Below are 19,106 nucleotides of genomic sequence, written 5' to 3'. Positions count from 1 at the left end.
CTAATACTTTAGCAACATGCTAATATATTTGGATAAATTAGCATCCAATGAGGTTTTTTGGATATTTCGTGAGTTTAGCTAATATTTAAGCACGGTGCTTATGTTTTGGGCTATTTTGGCATCTAATAAAGTTTTTGGTCTAAATCTGATTAAACTGGTATTTTAGCAATGTGCTAGCTTTTTTTTTTCTCCAGTTTGGCATTTACTGAGTATTTTTTAGCTAATTTGGAGTTAAGCTAATATTTTAGCAACGTGTTAGCCTTTTTTTTTAGCCAGTTTGGCATTTACTGAGGATTTTTTAGCTAATTTGAAGTTAAGCTAATATTTTAGCAACGTGTTAGCATTTTTTTTTAGCCAGTTTGGCATTTATTGAGTATTTTTGAGCTCATTTGGAGTTAAGCTAATATTTTAGCAACGCGCTAGCTTTTTTCCATTGACTGTAAAAATTATTCTTATTCTGTTATTCTTATATACAGTCTATGCTTTTTCCCAGTTTGGCATCTACTGAGGTTTTCTGGGCTAATTTGGAGTTTAGCTAATATTTTAGAAACATGCTAACATTTTTGGATAATTTAGCATCTAGTTAGGTTTTTTGGCCTAGTCATGAGTTTAGCTAATATTATAGCACAATGTTTTTTGGCTAATTTGGCATCTAATGAGCTTTTATGAGCTAATTTTGAGTTAAACTAGTATTTTAGCAATGTGCTAGCTTTTTTTTAGCCAGTTTAGTTTCTACTGAGGGTTTTTGTTCTAATTTTGAGTTAAGCTCATATTTCAGCAACATTGCGATTTTTTTTCCATGAAATCCTCTTTGTGCACTTTCTGTAAATTATGCAAGTTTGGTATCAAAACGTTCATGACATTCAGCTATTAAAATACATTTCTTCAGCATTTTCAGCAAACAGCTTCAGCAACTTTAGCGACCCAATTCAGCAAAAAGCACTCACATTAGCATTATCGAAGGTAATGCAACTTTTCCAGTTTTCTTTATTTTCAGATCAGTTTGCTCCTAAAAATCTTATCTAAATTATATTTATTATTTTAATCTTTCTTACGTTATATTTTAAATAACCAAATTCCCCATAAAAAACATTCCCTCCATCTGATAATTATTTTGTAAATTTGAAGTGGTTTATAAGTACAATTTTGGTTAGAAATATATATATATTTCATCAAAAAAGCCTCATGTCTTTGAGGTAAACTTGATCTTTTCTGTACGTCACACTAACCTGCATTTATATAAAGTAGCACATTTAATTACTTGACAGAAACATGCATAAACATGTGCCTTAAGGTTCACAAAAAATAAATGGTGGTTAAAAAAACTCTACAATTACAAGCATACAAACTCTGCTCTTTTTATGCTTTCTGAAGCATAAAAACAATTTAAAAAATTCATTTGTATAATCAAATAAACAAATGTTCTCATACTTTTGTTCCTGGATCTGGTTCTTGGACTCGAGCTCAGCTATGAAGTAGTAAATAAATGTTTGAACGCTTTAACAGGACCAAACCAGAGATGAGGTTTTGTCTTATTGTAAGCGGGTCTCCGTGATCGAATGTTCTGTGCAGTTGTGGTTGTTTTCGCTGAGCAGGGAGCTGACTGGAGCAGATTGTGGTGTTGAGGAAATTTGGCCTTTAACAACAATTGAACTAAAGCCCATTCACCCTTTCTCCAATTTGGCCCCATTTCTGTCTGCAGCTGCCAGGGCCGAGCCAATCAACACCTAGACATGCACACGCGCACACGTGCACACAAACGCACACACACCCTCTCCAGGCGAGTTGCAACAGGACCTGAATTTGTTAAGCAAAAATTAAGCAAAAAAAAAGAAAATGTGTGGACAATACTTTGATTCCCCTCACTGATTCTGTACAACTGAAGAGCTGAAGTTGCAGCCAGGTGTTGCTAACCACCAGCAGGTGTGTAGACCTCCATGAAAGCAGGTATTTTTCCACCCTAAACTTTGGCTCTTTTAACATGAAGATAGAGAAATACAAATACTGGTTTTAGAACAAAAATAATTGTTAAAAAATGTTAAATATTGGTATAAAAACATGTGCATTCCCTGTATTTTCTAGTAAGGACTTTCTCATAGAGATGCTCCACTAAAACCCCAGCAGAGATGCATCCACACAGCTGCACTACACACAACAATACACCATTCATTTATTCTAAAGCTTTTGTACAAACACTGAACAGGGAAGTTCTAATTTCTGTGAGTTGTTAAAAATAATTAAGATCTAACTGACTTTTAAAGGAATTTCAACATGAAAGACATTATTATGTTGTTTTTCTGAATATCTGCACCTTCTGCTTCGCACAGCTGCAGTTAAACAACCCAGAACCTTTCAGATCAGTTTGCATTGCCCTAAAGAACAGTAATATTTAAGTTATTCACAAAAATAAATGTGTTTTTGTAATTTACCAATAAATTTGTAGCAAAAAACACATTTTTTTAATCTTTTTGAAAAATTTGACGATTTAAATCAGATCGTTTTCACCTTTCAGGACTTAAAAAATAAAGCTTTTAAGGATTAATAATACTTTATTGACTTTTGAGTTGCGCAAACATGGCATAAAAAGTTATAAAATAAAGTGGCCAAAGTCATACATTTCCTCTGATAATGTTAGAAAGCTGAAAAAATCCAAGTACTACTTTGGTCAAAGTCCTATGCTGGGTTGATTTATGACAACTGAATTCAGAACTTCACTTTTATTACAGGTAATTTAATTTTTCTACATATCTACTCTTGTATGTTCATCTAACTACCTTGTGGTGTTTGGAAAAATTCAAATCTTTACTTCGTCTTTTGTGTGACATCATACAAAGCATTCTTAACATAATTCAAATTTAAATTTCCCTAGATTAAATTGTGTATGCTAAAAAGGTACTTTAGTTTTAAACAATACTTTTCATGAAAGAGATGACAATTCACTTTCAATTGAAGCAACTTTATTTATCCCTGATGGGCAATTATATTTTTAAGGTGCAGAGTGACTTGAAAATTCAGGAAGTCACATTGTATGATTTTCAAAGAACTTATTTGTAAAATGATGCAGAAATAACAATGTAGCTTCTCTAGATGATTATACACAGGATGACCCAATCTGCACCAAGCAAACAGCTTAATGAGAAGAGATCAACTGTTGGAGCGATTGTTAGACAATGGAAGAAACACAAGATTAATGATGATACATCCAAGATCTCAGCTGATGGTACAAATGATCACGAGGAATCATCTCAGGACTACGGGGAGGAAGTGGTCATTGACCTGAAGAGAGCTGGGATCACAGGAACAAAGGTTACCATAGTAACACACAGATTCAAATCTTCCAGAGCTCCAACGGTGAGAGCAAAGTGAAACTCTTAGGTATAAACCATTGACATGAATATCAATGGACAGCGCACCCTAGGTGTTCGTGTGAGTGTGGTTAGTCGCTGAGATGGACGGTGAACGGTGCAGGGTGTACTCCACCATTGAAGTAATAAAGTAATTTTATAAAATAGATGAATAGATAAGTGGATCAATGTTTGGTGACAACCGAACATCTATTGATGAGAGCATTGAGGATTAAACGTGTCTGGATCTTCCAGCATGACAATGATACCAAACACGTCATCGTGGCACCACAGGAGAAGCTAAGGAAAAAGTATTTCAATGTTCTGGAAGGAACTATCCAATCTCTGGACCTCAATCCAATAGAGAGTCGGTGATGGGAGTCAAACGTTTGTGTTGCACAGTGACAGCTCTCGAGAAGATCTGCATGGAAGACAGAACCAAAATAACAGCTTTACAAACCTTCTGAAGACCCACTGGATACTAAGGTTTGGTTGATAAAATCGATTTGAATGTATTTAAGCTTAATAGATCCATAATCTATCCATAAAAATATAAATTGATTTAGCACATAAAGCTAAAGTCTATTAGCTTGATGCTAACATTTAATGGGATTTCCCATAGGACGGCTAATGCTAACGCTCGGTCAACCTATACAGATGAACATCTTTATAAACTCACAAACGTTAATTTTTCAAACTCTTATAAGGAAATATTTTAAAGTAAAAATATGTGGTCTAAAACATCGTTTTTGCTCATTCTTCTTCTGAAATAAGGTGTAATGCTAAAAAGCGATCGCCACCTAGTGGCCAAACTGAAATGTGAACTGAATCAGATTAATATAAATATATTTAAATCATATAGTAGATGATTAATGCATTTCTAAACAAATGTATAAACTCAAAATTTAATTGAAGAATCGAAAAAAAAATCGGAACTGAATCAATTCAGGCTCTTGTGAATCAAATCAAACCATTTGTAGAAATTATAATCGATACTCAGCCCAACTGGAAACTTGTGACCTCGGACATTGCCAACCAGAGATACATTATAAAGTATAGAAGTGAATTTTTTGTTTTTGATAAAACAGGTCCTCAAAATATGGTCCACTGGCTGGATCCAGCCCTCCTCCCCCCAAACTGTTTTGGCTAAATTGGTTATTTTTCCAGTTTTTTAGGCCAGTTTGGAGTTTAGCTAATATTTCAGCTACATGCTAGCTGTTTTGGCTAATGTAGGCTTTTTTTCAGTTTTTTAGGCTTTTTCAAAGTTTAACTAGTATTTCAGCTAAATGGTAGCTATTTTGGCTAATTTAGAATTTTTTGAGGTACTTCGGCCAATTTGGGAATTCACAAATGTTTTAGCTAGCAATGCTTCAGCGTTTTCAGCTATCAACTTCAGCGTTTTCAGCTATCAACTTCAATGTTTTTAGCTATCAACTTCAGCTTTTTCAGTTATCAGCTTTTGTGTTTTTAGCTATCAACTTCAGCGTTTTCAGATATCAACTGCAGCGTTTTCAGCTATCAACTTCAGTGTTTTTAGCTATTAACGTCAGCGTTTTCAGCTATGAAACTTCAGCGTTTTCAGCTATCAACTTCAGTGTTTTTAGCTATCAACTTCAGCGTTTTCAGCTATCAACTTCAGCGTTTTCAATTATCAACTTCAGTGTTTTTAGCTATCAACTTCAGCGTTTTCAGCCATCAGCTTCAGCGTTTTTAGCTATCAACTTCAGTGTTTTTAGCTATCCACTTCAGCGTTTTCAGCTATCAACTTCAGTGTTTTTAGCTTTTAACTTCAGCGTTTTCAGTTATCAACTTCAGTGTTTTCAGCCATCAGCTTCAGCGTTTTTAGCTATCAACTTCAGTGTTTTTAGCTATCCACTTCAATGTTTTTAGCTATCAACTTCGCGTTTTCAGCTATCAGCTTCAGTGTTTTCAGCTATCAGCTTTAGCGTTTTCAGTTATAAACGTCAGTGTTTTCAGCTATCAACTTCAGCGTTTTCAGCTATCAACTTCAGTATTTTCAGCTATCAACTTCAGCGTTTATAGCTATCAACTTCAGCGTTTTCAGCTATCAACTTCACTGTTTTCAGCTATTAACTTCACTGTTTTTATCTATCAGCTTCAGCGTTTTTAGCTATAAACTTCAGCGTTTTTAGCTATCAACTTCAGTGTTTTTAGCTATCAACTCCGCGTTTTCAGCTATCAGCTTTAGCGTTTTCATTTGTGGCTACAGTAGTAGCTTACCATCACCAAGTATGAATGAGGTGTGAATGAATAACGAATACACAATGTAAGCGCTTTGAGTGTCCTGAAAAGTGCAGATAAATCTAATCCATTATTATTATATATCTAGTTTTAAAAATGTTTAGTAATTTTTTTTCTTCCTGTGAAGATAACAAAAAAATTAATTGTTTAAAATTTGGTTCTGTGTGGCTTTCTGGAAAACCTTAAATCTTTACATTTAAACTGTGATTGTTACACTGTTTCTGTTAGTCTACAAACCGACCCGGCCCCCCACCAGAGAAGAAAACAGTTATGAGGCCCTCAAAACAAAAGCTTTTGGGACCCCTGTGATAAAACATTTTGACATTATGTTTCACAGTTGAAGTAAATTCTTTTTTAAGTTGGACAACTTGTAGAATCAGTGACTGATAAATACTTTTTGCAATAGAGAGAATAAAAACAGATGCAGTGAGTGTCTCTCCAAAATGGTTGTGCTCGGTGACGTGTTTTGAAGCAGGACTTCCAAATTTGGCCAACAGATGGTGGCAGAAGGTCGTAGACAACACAGGAGACTCCGTCGGGGCTGAATTAGCATGCAGGCTGGCTTCATATTTATGATTCATAGTTTGCCGCGCTTCCAGAATGTACTCTGATCAGCGCCATCGTTTAGACAGCATACCTGGCCTGTAATGGAACCCCTGGAATTTAATGAGGTCTTGCTCATGCAGACGCACAGCTTGAGGACTGGGTCGCAAAGCAGCTTGTTTACTTGAAACAACAACACTAATCATGGAAATCATGAATAATGATTGTAATCTTCAAAGCAGCAGGCTCATCCGGAAGCCGAATTCATAATTTTCTCAGACATGTGCATCAAGGAAGCAAACATTATGGGCCGTATACTGTGGTTGTTCAGCAGTGATGTGCATTATTATCACTGCAGCTCCAACAGGTTTCTTACGTAAATGATGAAAAATTGATAAAAAATTCACCTCTGCAGCTTCTGTCCAGCAATATTAGATTTTTGAAACACATCTGCATTTATCATGAAGCTATGTGTGCATGTGAGTATTTGTTTTATTACATAATTTATGAAAATTAAGTAAATATACAAATATTTGTCTTATTATATTAAAATCAGTTTAGAAGTTTCTTCTGAAAGACGTTTTCTGCATTATAAAACATATTTTTGAAACTTTTGACACATTAAAAAATATAAAGCAAATAATTGATTAATAATTGATTTCTATTCCTACAATCCAACCAGATCGATCAGTCTGAGGCAGAATCGAGTCGACCGATACACAGTTTAGCAGTTTGGGGGCCTCAGGCGGACAATAACATGGGGCTGTTTATATTAATTATTTAGTCAGATTTTACCAAAGAAGGCAAAAAAACCCAAAATACTTAAAAACTGTTCACATTGGACAGGCGTCAATAAAAGAGAAAAATTCTCGACCATTTTTGTCATTTTCTGTTCATTTTTATGAATTAGATTAGAAGGAAAATAAATTTATAAATATATGAGAATAAAGTCATACAATTGTGAGGAAAAAAAATACTTTTTTGATCAAAATTATACATTTATGACTAAAAAAGTTGTAATTTTATATGGAAAATGTTTCAAAATAAAGGTCTGATTGAACTAAATAATTGTGCTTTTTTCCCCCCATAATTTTATGATTTTATTCTGGAGACATTTTGACCTTTTTCCCACAATTTTATGATTTTTGTCATTACAACATTTTGACCTTCTTCTCATAATTCTGTTCTTCTTGAATATAACAACTTTATTTATGCTCCCGAGGGCAATTCAGTTAAAGCAGTTCTCCAGCATAAGAGATAATACAACAAACACAGTAAAAACAACCAAGTTAGAAACATGTTAAATAAAGTAAAAATATATATAATTAAATGACAAAAATTAAAAAATAAATAAATAAATAAAAACTGGTACCTTCTACACAGGAGTATGTCCACTTTGATTTAAAAGCTTCATTGTCTTGTTTTGTCTTCCAGAACTTTAGGAAATGCAACACATGTCTTGTTTTCTCCTTGCTTTTTCACATTAAAATGCCTCATCTTATCTTTTTTTTGTTATCTCTTTAAAAAGTCTTTCCTAACTTGCTGTTGCTGGAATATTCTATTGTTTCAGAGGAGGTGGGGACAGTGGCGGACTTAGCAGTTTTGGGGCCCCAGGCGAACAAAAACATGGGGCCCTGCACTTATTATTTAATATTATTTTTAAATCCTAACCTATAGGATGAAACATATCAAATAACGTCTTCACTGGTCCACTTTTAGACAAAATAATGTCAATAATTCAAATAATTTAATAAGAACCCAAGAAGTTAAATCATGTTTAATTGTTAAAATAAGGATTTTTACATACATTATTTTTTTATTAGAAAAAATATTGAATTTATTGAATGTGTAACCACTTTCTAGTAGGAACGAATGAGGTTCTTCTGACTTTTTTGTCAGGATTTTACCAAAGAAGACAAAAACACTTAAATACCATCTCTGATGAAAATTGTGTTTTTGGTACTTTTGACATGTTATTGTTGCCTTTTTCTGATGATGACAGACATAAAAGGAAGTTTAAACTTGTTTTGTTTCTTCCTCGTCTGAGCTGGCATGTGGATCAAACGCTGGATATGAAATACCTCAAAAGATGATTGGAGTGGGGCTTTAAAAAAATAATGTAAAGAAATTATTTTGCACATTTATATGGATTCATTTTTTAAGAGTTACCAACCACAAGTTTGGAATCAAATCGTTAAAATCCTTTAGTGTTTCATGTGTGTTTCTAGATCCGCGGTCTGCAACCTTCAGTACTTCCAGAGACATTCGGGTCACTTTTTCATGGACCAAAACCCACCAGGAGCCACAGAGGCTCACCTTTAAAAAAATAAAACATAGATTTGTCTTTTTTGTATAAATAAAAAATAAATATAAAAGAGAAAATACTTAGAGTTTCAAATGATTACTTTCAAAATAAAAGCCATTGTGTCACTTAAAATTAGCTCATTGCTGTCAGTATAGTAGTAGGTAGTGTAATGTCTGCAGTGAATAAAACTAAGTTTATTTTATTGTTTGTGGTAGATATCTGCCAAAAATACATAAATCAAACTAAAAAAACAAATTTAAATCACAGCTTATTAAGTGAGTCACTGTATTTCTCAACCCCTAAGACACACTGAAATATTTGAATTTGTTTAAAAATAAGAAATCTGTCTTATAATCTGGTGCACCTTGATCCTGGTTGTACTTTCTGACTTCCAATTAATTTTCCGTGTTAAACAGCACACAAAATCTAAAAAAAAAAATTTTGTTTGACTTTTGACATATACTTTAGTTTTTAAAATGAAAAATCTTTTTTTGTCTTTAACCAGAGAGCCACAGTGGAGGAGTATCAGTGGCATGTGGCTCTGGAGCCGCAGGTTTCAGACCCTGTTCTAGATATAATAGGTCAGCTGCTGTAACAATGGGTCTTGATTGACAGTGACAATCCTCTGGTCTTCTTCAGCTGTTGGTGCAATGAGCATTTTAACCAGCAGATGACTCTAGAATCCTCTTTTTTTGGAGAAATATCAACGCATCATTTAATCCCTGCCATTTTAATATCAACTCTTTTAGTTTGGATTTTATGCTTTTTTAGTGGCGTTTTATCTCAAATAAAAAGAAATATGATCAAATAGAAACAATTTACAACATTGTTTTGTGTAGTGGTGTTTTAAATTGGTTTATATGTCCAAAATGTTGGAGCCAGTGGATAAAAAAGTCAGACTGGTTTTCTTAAACACCAAAATGTAGTAACGTCACGCGCACTGAGCGCAGATTTTGGATAATTTCGAGACAATTAAAAAACAAATAAACTGGCATCGAAAACTAGAGAGTTTTTTTGGCTTAAATACCCAAAATATTGGAATTATGTGGATTTAAATAGGTGAAAGGGGTAAGAATGGTTTCCTTAAACCATAAATGCAATAACTCAGTGCGGACTGAGAGCAGATTTGGGATAATTTTGAGACAATTAAGAAAACAATAATATAACAAAAAAATAGTTTTTTTTTTTTTTAAATAAAATATCCAAAATGTTGGGAGTCACAGTGAAAAGGGTAAGAATGGTTTCCTTAAACTAGGGGTCTGCAACCTGTGGCTCCAGATCCACATGTGGCTCTTTAATCCCTCCTTGGCCAAACATAAAATAAGTCATGGAGACTGCTGATCCAACCATGTCGACCGTTGGAGTCAGCAGCTTCCTGCTAATGACTGCCTAACCAAAACTACCTAAATAAAACAAATAAACAAAGCCTCAAAACTAAGACTACCAACGAAAATAACAACACCCAGCAGTGTAAGACTTCTGAGGACAAAGAGGGTAAAAAAGAAAAAAAAAACGAAATAAAAGAAAAATAAAATAGCATTTTTTTTTTAAAATAAGGACTACTTAATTATTATTTATTTAATTTAGATCAGTTAGATTTATACATTGATGGCTGAGGTGCACATAGATGATAAACTATGTAGGTTTTTACATCCCTGTTGACTTAAAGACATCTTCTTAGCTGATATACTGTAGTAAAATGTAGTAGTTAAATAATGAGATTAATAGTATGCGGTGTTACATGGTTTCTCAAGAGGAGAAGCTCCAACTAAAATGTTCAGATCATTAAAATTGTAAACCAAGGGTGTCAAACTCAATGACACAAGGGGCAAAAATACAAAACACTCCTTAAGTCGAACAGGATCAACATTTATTGAACACTCTAAAACTACATTTTTAAAACTTTAAAACTGTAACTTTTTAACATATTAAGAACTAGATATATAGGATTACCAGCCATAATAGTGTGAATGCTGTAAGCTGAATTGGGCCGCTGACGATGCTAGCGCTGATAGCTGAAGATGCTAAAATTGCTAAAAATGCTGAAGTTAGTACCTGAAAATACTGAAGTTAATAGCTGAAAACGGTGAAGCTGATAGCTGAAAAAGCTGAAGATAATACCTGAAAACGCTGAAGCTAATAGCTGAAAATACTGAAGCTCATAGCTGAAAACACTGAAGCTGATAGCTGAAAATATTGAAGCTCATAGCTAAAAAAGGCTGAAGCTGATAGCTGAAAAAGCTGAAGCTAATAGCTGAAAATGCTGAAGCTAAAAGCTGAAAAAGCTTAAGTTAATACCTGAAATCACTGAAGCAAATAGCTGAAAATGCTGAAGCTAATAGCTGAAAATGCAGAAGCTAAAAGCTGAAAATGCTTAAGTTAATACCTGAAAACGGTGAAGCTAAAAGCTGAAAAAGCTTAAGTTAATACCTGAAAACACTGAAGCTAATAGCTGAAAATGCTGAAGCTAATAGCTGAAAATGCAGAAGCTAAAAGCTGAAAATGCTTAAGTTAATACCTGAAAACGGTGAAGCTAATAGCTGAAAACGCTGATGCTAATAGCTAAAAATGCTGAAGTTGATAGCTGAAAACGCTGAAGCTGGTAGCTAAAAGCTGAAGCTAATAGCTGAAAATGCTGAAGCTAAAACCTGAAAATGCTTAAGTTAGTATCTGAAAACGCTGAAGCTAATAGCTGAAAATGCTGAAGCTAAAAGCTGAAAATGCTTAAGTTAATACCTGAAAACGCTGAAGCTAATAGCTTAAAATGCTGAAGTTAATAGCTGAAAACACTGAAGCTCATAGCTGAAAATGCTAAAGCTGATAGCTGAAAATGCTTAAGTTAATACCTGAAAACACTGAAGCTAATAGCTGAAAATGCTGAAGTTAATAGCTGAAAACACTGAAGCTCATAGCTGAAAATGCTAAAGCTGATAGCTGAAAATGCTCAAGTTAATAGCTGAAAACGCTGAAGTTGATAGCTGAAAATGCTGAAACTAATAGCTGAAAATGCTTAAGTTAATAGCTGAAAACGCTGAAGCTGATAACCCGCTAAAATATTAGCTAAATACCAAATTAGCCTAAAAAATAAAAAACTTAGGTTAGCCAAAATAGCTAGCATGTATCTGAAAAATTAGCTAAACTCCAAAATAGCCTAAAAAATCTTAGTAAATGCCAAAATAGTCCAAAAAGCTATCAGAATACCCCATTTTTAAAACTTTAAAACAGTAAATTTTTAACATAATTATAATTAATGAAAAGGCAGGAATATTATTCCAGAATAAATCAACTTAAACCTAAAATAACTTTTAATATTTTACTCTGCATAAAAATATATTTTGTCAAAAATGTTTTGAAGTTAGAAACGAGCCCAAGATAACATCGGGTCATTAATAACAATAAAATAAAATGATCTGGAGGGCCAGATCTGGCCCCCGGGCCTCGACTTTGACACATTTAACTCCGCGTGCACTGAGAGCAGATTTTGGATCATTTCGGGACCATTAAAAAGCAATAAACCGGCATCAAAAATTGGAGCCTGATGATGATTTTGTGGTTTCATAACAAGCAGGTAGTTTATTGTGATGGCGTGCACGTTGCGACCCCCCCGAACAAATCCAATCACACCCTCCCCCATCTCAAGTACAGTTGCGTGATTGGTGACGTTGCAGCTTGCGGAGGAGGTTCTCTGGGCGCGCAGCTCTTGGACCAAACGAGAACCAAACACAATCTGATCCCGGCGCAGAAACGAGGCGTCCGCGGCGCAGGAGCTCAGCGCCCCATTGTCTCCTTCAAACCGAGCGCGCAAGAGCAGCACGGGGGGGTTCCAGCCGAGAGCGCGGTGCGGGAGGGCTGTCCGAGCGCAGCGCGGGTTTGTAAGACACACAAAAAGGCCCGGGACAGGTCTGACGGACAATGAATCACAGTCAAGTTTGACAAATATGAGCCGCGTCGCGTTGCGTTTGGAGCCCGCCTATTGACGCTGTTCGCGCCGAGCCTTTCCAGAGCCGGAGCGGACTTCTTTTGTTCCCCGCCCGCACATCTGTGCCGCGTCCTCACGCACTTCTGCTCTCCAGCTCCGACCGACCATGAATTTCCAGTCCAGCGTGCCAGGGTCCGGGATCTCTCCGCAGTCTCAGCCCGCCATGCCCACTCCAGGGACGGTCCCGGCGCCCGTGCCCGTCCCCCAGTCCATCCCGTCCCAGTTCGGATCCGGGTCGTCTGCGAGCTCGGGGGCCGGACAGTTCGGTTCGGGGACAGTGTCGGGCCAAGCCGCGCAGCCCGGCCCGGCCGGCTCGCAGTTTGTTTTGTCCAACTCCGCGGCCATCAGGGCAGAGATCCACCGGTTCGAGTCCGTCCACCCAAACATTTACGCCATCTACGACCTGATCGAGCGCATCGATGACCTGGCCCTGCAGAACCAGATCAGGGAGCATGTCATCTCCATCGAAGGTGAGTGGGCTGCAGCCACACACGGGGAGGGGGGCATTGTCTTTCATGAAGTGTAGAGGGACACGTGCGTTATTTCTCAGGGTGGGGGCGTCCTTGTTTCTCCTCTTTTACGCACACACGGCGCAACGGTGTCAACAATCACACTTGGAGGTCTTGGTGTGGTGGTGGTGGTGGGGGGGCGCGCAGCCCTGCTCCCGGTCGTGGTTGAATTGCAGCCTCACTGCAGCGTCAACAACAGTGTGGATGGAGGAGCAGCCTGCGCTATTGTAACCCCCTCCCTCCAAGAGAATACAAAAATCTGATGGGGAGTTGGTGCAAACTGGAGGTGAAAGTCCTTTTTTTTCATTTAGGCTGCCAAATCAGTGACTGCCTTCCACCCCCCAACAAACAGGAAGAATCTGTGCAGAAGCTTCCATGGACATCACTGGAATTATCATTAAAACTAAGGCTGGGTATCGATAATAGTTTCCAGAATCGATTTTTTAAATTCTTTCAATCCTCCTAATTCAATTAAATGTTATACAAATTTGTTTAGAAATACATGAATAATCTATACATGTTTTGAACACATTTATATTAATCTGATACAGTAAAATGTAATAGTTAAATAATGAGTTTGTTAATAGTCTTCAGTGTTACATGGCTTCTCAAAACAACAACAAAAATGTTCAGAATTGTAAATCAGGGGGTCAAACTCAATCTCACAAGGGGCCAAAATCCAAAACACACTTTAGGTCACGGGCCGAACAGAATAAACATTTATTGAACACTCTAAAACTACATTTTAAATCTTTAAATCCGTAACTTTTTAACGTAATTATGAACTAGATATACAGCATTACCTGTAATAATGCTAATGTGAATGCTGTAAGCTGAATGTGGCTGCTGAAGATGCTGAAATCGATAGCTAAAAACGCTGAAGCTAATAGCCAGCTAAAATATGAGCTAAGTGTCAAATTAGCCTAAAAAATATATAAAAAAAGAAAAAAACTTAGGTTAGCCAAAACAGCTAGCATGTAGCTGTAAAAATAGCTAAACTTAAAAAAAACGGAAAAAAGCCTAAATTAGCCAAAACTGCTAGCACATATCTGAAATATTAGCTAAACTATAAAATAGCCTAAAAGAATCTTAGTAAATACCAAAATAGTCCACAATCTCCCATTTTTTATACTTTAAAACTGTAACTTTTTAACATATATATGAATAATAAAAAAACAGGAATATTATTTCAGAATAAATCAATTTAAAACTTTAATTACTTTCAATATTTTACTCTCCATAATAACATATTTTGTCAAAATTATACAAGTTGAAAATAAGAGCAAGATAACATCAGGCCGTTAATAAGAATAAAATAAAATGATCTGGAGGGCCGGATCTGGCCCCCGGGCCTTGACTTTTACGTGCTGTAGCTGTCTTCTGCCATTCCTGGAGGAGGTTTCAGTTTGGCCACTAGGTGGCGATTGCATTACATCTTATTCCAGAAGAAGAAGACAGTGTGAGGAAAAAAATAATGTTTTAGAACAATAATAGTTACTTTAAAAGCATTTCTTTGAAAGAATTTTGAAAATTCATACCTGTGAGTTTATCAATTTAGTCAACCATGTATGTTTAGGTCAATTAAGCATTAGCCATCCTATGAGAAATTCCATTAAACATTAGCATCAAGCTAGCAGATTTTAGCTTTATATCCTTAATCCAATTCTATTTTTATGAATCGATTGTTGATGTATTTAGCTTGAATCGATTCAAATCGATCAATCGATTTTATCAACCCAGGCCTAATTAAAACCTCTCAATGGGTTCGTTTTTTTAATTATAAAGATGACAGTAGAGCAGCATCTTCAAGTAGCCTCACCCTGTGTGGACCTCCTCCTCTTCAGGCTCACGTCTGCTTGTAAATTTCAGCCTCTGATCATTTCATCTCCTAACATGCTTAATTTGGAAAATTCTAGGAGGAATGTTGGAGTTAAGGCGGTTGGCTGGTTGTGTTGAGAAAACAGCTGTGAGACAGCGATGCCGAACACTGGCGGTTTATGCCAGGAGAGACATGCGGCCAACGTCGAAATCCCATGAAATGTGCCTTGCTTCAGGGACACGTGACTCTCAGGGAACATGTTTGGATGCAGATGTGAGCTTTAGAAAAGATGGATTTTCTCTAAGTCTAAAAAATAAAGAAAAAAAGCCATTTAGGTTCTCAAGTCAACCTTTTGGTGATACTTTTTTTTAAAGATGATTACATAATTTTAGTTTTGTAGGTTCTTATCTTTCTAAAAGAAAACAATGCCTTCTATTGTGAGTTATCTTTCAGCTACGCCCTCTTTAAGAACAGTTATGGCTGACTCCTTTCATTTGATACAAATGTTTAGTCTGTGTTTTAGGAAGACAGAGGGAAGCGTTTCACCCAGAGAAAAAACAAAACAAATTTTTACTCCTGTTGGCTGCAGGAATTAAGAAAAACTTAATATTGTCTTTTTTGGGGTGATAACTTTCGTTGTTGATTTTTTTGCTGTCTTTAGCATTTGATTTGATTCACTTTAGAACATGTGTGTCTAAGTCAAGGCCCGGGGGCCGGATCCGGCCCTCCAGATCATTTTATTTTTTTATTACCATATTTTCCGGGGTTTAAGTCACAATTTTTTTCGTAGTTTAGCCAGGGGTGCGACTTATACTCAGGAGTAACTTATTTGTGTTTTTTCTTAGACATATTGTTATTTTCCCAGTAAACACTGGTTGTCCTTTAGCGGTTGTTTCCTCTAACAACCACTAGAGGGCGCTACAACTGAGTATTTTTTTACCGACAGTGGCAGAAGAAGTGTTGTCCAAAACAAACACGGAAGAGAATCTGATTCTTCTTCTTGATTTTTTACATTTCCAGAAAACACGGTAATGGCCTGATGTTATCTTGCGCTTATTTTTAACCTGTATAATTTTGACAAGATATATTTTTACGGAGAGTAAAATATTGAAAGTTATTTAAGGTTTAAGTTGATTTCTTCTGGAATAATATTCCCGCCTGTTTTTATTCATAATTATGTTCAAAAGTTGCAGTTTTAAAGTGTTCTAGAGTGACACTAAAGAGATTTTTCATCTAAAAGCTTTCCTAATGATGTTCTAATTTATGATTATGACGGTTTTAGCAAAAAAAAAAAAAAACTAGCTGATTTCTTGGACAAATTTTGTGCAATGCAGCAGTAGTTTGTCATCAATCTGAGTTGTTGACAGGACAGTTGGTGTGGAAGTAAGCCTTGGCTGATATCCCATCATTTATTTGTTTACATTCTCTCCAGCTAGCTAACAGCAAAGCTAACAATATCAGAACTATCCAGTTGTTCAGTTTGGAGATGGTTGCTAGCTTGGATGAGGAAAATGTTAAAAAACCTGCTCCATTGAAAATTGAGTTTTTCGACATGTTTTTGTATCATTTTTCTCACAATGGAGGACATATATAAAGAAAATTTCTGAGTAGTTATTAATTCAAATGATGTTGGATCAGGAGTAGATGAAATTCTGGGGTCTAAAAAAGCTTGTGATGCAGCAACGGGAATGGGCAGGTTGGGTTTGTGAAATGCTACAAGCTAGCAGGAGAGAGTGTAAACAAAGGAATGCTGGGAAATCAGTGGAGGCTGACTTCCCTGTCAAAAGTCCCGCCTACAGCTTGTTCTTAGTTGAATTCCTGCTGCTCTGCAGAAAATATGTCTTATAAAACAACAAGCTTTTTGCTAAAGACTGCATTATTTTAATTAAAAGATTAGTTAAGATTTAATTAAAAGATTTTACAAAAAAATAAAGTTGGAGTGGGACTTTAGTGGATTGACTCATTCAGTCTCTGCATCACAACTGAGAGCTCCTGATTTACCACGATTTGAATAAAGAAAGAACATTTTAAGCGTAAACTCATATATGCTACAAGAACATGTTTAAAAACACCAAAAACATTAATGTATCTCATTATAGTGGGTCTTAAGACCTGACGTCCAGATGTCTGGACATCACATTCTTGGTTCTGCTTAACTTGGTCCCTGTGAGAACGCTTGTAGGTATGGAGCTAAATTGGGGTCAATATAATTTGAAACCCAAATAAAACAACTTGAAAAAGATAATGGTGTTTGACCAAAAAAAATTAAAATATCCAAAGCTTTTTGATATTCTAAAGTACACTTAATCATTTTCAGCTTCAAATGTTCTGTTTTTTAAGGTTTCAAAACTCAAAATTTCAATGTCAAAACTTTTTTTTTCAGTTAAATATTTTTTCACCCCTAACTCTTTTTGTTAACCGCGCCCCAAAAGTTTGAAACTGAAATTTTCATATTCAAAACCAGAAAAAAAAGACTAAAAAGTGAAGAAAATGAAACGTTTTGAAATGGAAATTCTGAGTTTTGAAATCTAAAAAACAGAACATTTAAAGCTGAAAATAATTGCATTTATTTTAGAACAGAAAAAGTTCTGGACATTTTAAATTTTTTGGCCAAACATGAAATTCTTTTCAAGTTATTTTATTTGGGTTTCAAATTATATTGGCCCCAATATAGCTCCATATTTAGAGGGTTAGCTCAAATATTTGCTTTAATCTTAAGAGATTAAATATGAGAAAAAAACATTTGTAAAGTTATCATTTTGTTTGAATGTACCATGCAGTCACACATCCATAAGATTTGTAAAAGCTGACTTGGTGATTTTACATTTTTATTGTTTCTGTATTTCAGATTATGGCGATTTCACAATTTGTTTCTTTATCTTATCAAAGTGTGATAATATTCATAGATTTTTTTGTCTCTGACTATGAAAATAAGTTTCCAAACTACACTTTGAGACAAAATGTTAAGAAATTCTCAAGATATTCTTTCCCCAAACAAAAGTCAAAATGTAATTCTCAAAATAATCTGTAACCTTATTTAAAATGATTATTTTTTAAAATTTTCCTGCTTTTTCATGTCATTAAAAGCTTAACTTCACCAGGCTGTGAAGAGCAGCAGACCTGCGGTGACCTCTCTTCACCTGCGAATCTGTTCCTCTTCAGGCTTGCATCATTGCAGAGTCGGTTGCTACGGAAACAGCGGCTCATGCATTTAGCAGAAGAAAGAGTGAATAGAAAGTACAAATCTAAGTCCCATCGATATGAAGGTCTTTGGGTTTTACCGTACATTAATAAGACCTTTCCTTTATACAGCACACTCTTTTGGGTTTCTTTTAGCTCTTTTCATGTTTTCGTTGGTGATTTTGGGTAAATATTGTGTCTAAACAGGATTAATACAACAAGAGATCTTAAAATTACTTAAATTATACAACGACATGACCAGATCAAGCAGCAGGTTGAAGCTAGCAGTTCTTTGCATTGAGCAGATGCTATAGAACAGAACTGAAACCAGACATTGTGGTTGAGATCCTATAAACCAGCGGTGGACGACTCCACATGCTCACCCTGCTAACTGTTAATTACTCGGATTCAGTGCAAGCAGCGAGTCAATAACGGCATTAGCAGGGGCGGTAGGAGCTCAAGAGCGACAAAAATCATCAGTTTTAAAGCTAAACCAACAGAAGGGGAACACGAAAACCCTTTTGGCCACTACAGAGCTGCACCGGTCAATGTGATTTGTTCAGTATCCAACAGTAAATACATTTTATTTGGAGTTGTTTGGAGCTCCATGCACTGAGGTTTTTATAAACCTGCACCTTCAAGCTTTCTTATTTAGAATAACGTCCCTGAAGCTGTTTGAAGATACTAAGCTTCCAAATAGGACAATTAAAATAGTCGACAACTAATTTAATGGTCGATTAGTTGTTATTTATATTTATTAATTGTTTTGTAGGCTATTTGGGAGTTTAGCTAATTATTTCAGCTGCATGCTAGCTGTTTTGGGTAATTTTAGTGTTTTTGGGCTTTTTTTTTGTTTTGTTTTTTTATTTGGCTTTTTTTTAAATTTAGCTAATATTCCAGGTACATGCTAGCTGTTTTGGCCAATGTAGGATTTTTTCAGTTTTTTGTGACTAATTCGAATTTTAGCTAATATTTCAGCTGCATCTTAGCTATTTTGGCTAATTTAGTTTTCTTTTTTTGTTTTTTGGCTATTTTCAAATTTAGCTAATATTCCAGGTTCATGCTAGCTGTTTTGGCTAATTTAATTTTTTTTCCAGTTTTTTTTTGTTTAATTTGGTGTTTAGATAATATTTCAGCTGCATGCTAGCTATTTTGGGTATTTTTT

General features: G+C 35.5%; 1 protein-coding gene across 1 annotated transcript in view; it reads left to right on the top strand.

Annotated features, from left to right (window-relative positions):
* Window positions 1–12,033: 12,033 nt before the first annotated feature.
* The window catches only part of agap3 (ArfGAP with GTPase domain, ankyrin repeat and PH domain 3), a 202,564-nt gene continuing 195,491 nt past the window's right edge, over window positions 12,034–19,106 (top strand). The window contains exon 1 of the mRNA XM_024273323.2: window positions 12,034–12,903. Within this exon, the coding sequence (XP_024129091.1) occupies window positions 12,540–12,903 (364 nt within the window). The 5' untranslated portion in view covers window positions 12,034–12,539. The remainder of the gene's footprint in view (window positions 12,904–19,106) is intronic.

The sequence above is a fragment of the Oryzias melastigma genome, linkage group LG17, assembly GCF_002922805.2.
Source record: "Oryzias melastigma strain HK-1 linkage group LG17, ASM292280v2, whole genome shotgun sequence".
In the NCBI taxonomy this organism is placed as follows: domain Eukaryota; kingdom Metazoa; phylum Chordata; class Actinopteri; order Beloniformes; family Adrianichthyidae; genus Oryzias; species Oryzias melastigma.
The sequence above is the reverse complement of the archived record's forward strand: the minus strand, read 5'-3'. Positions and strand labels throughout refer to the sequence as shown.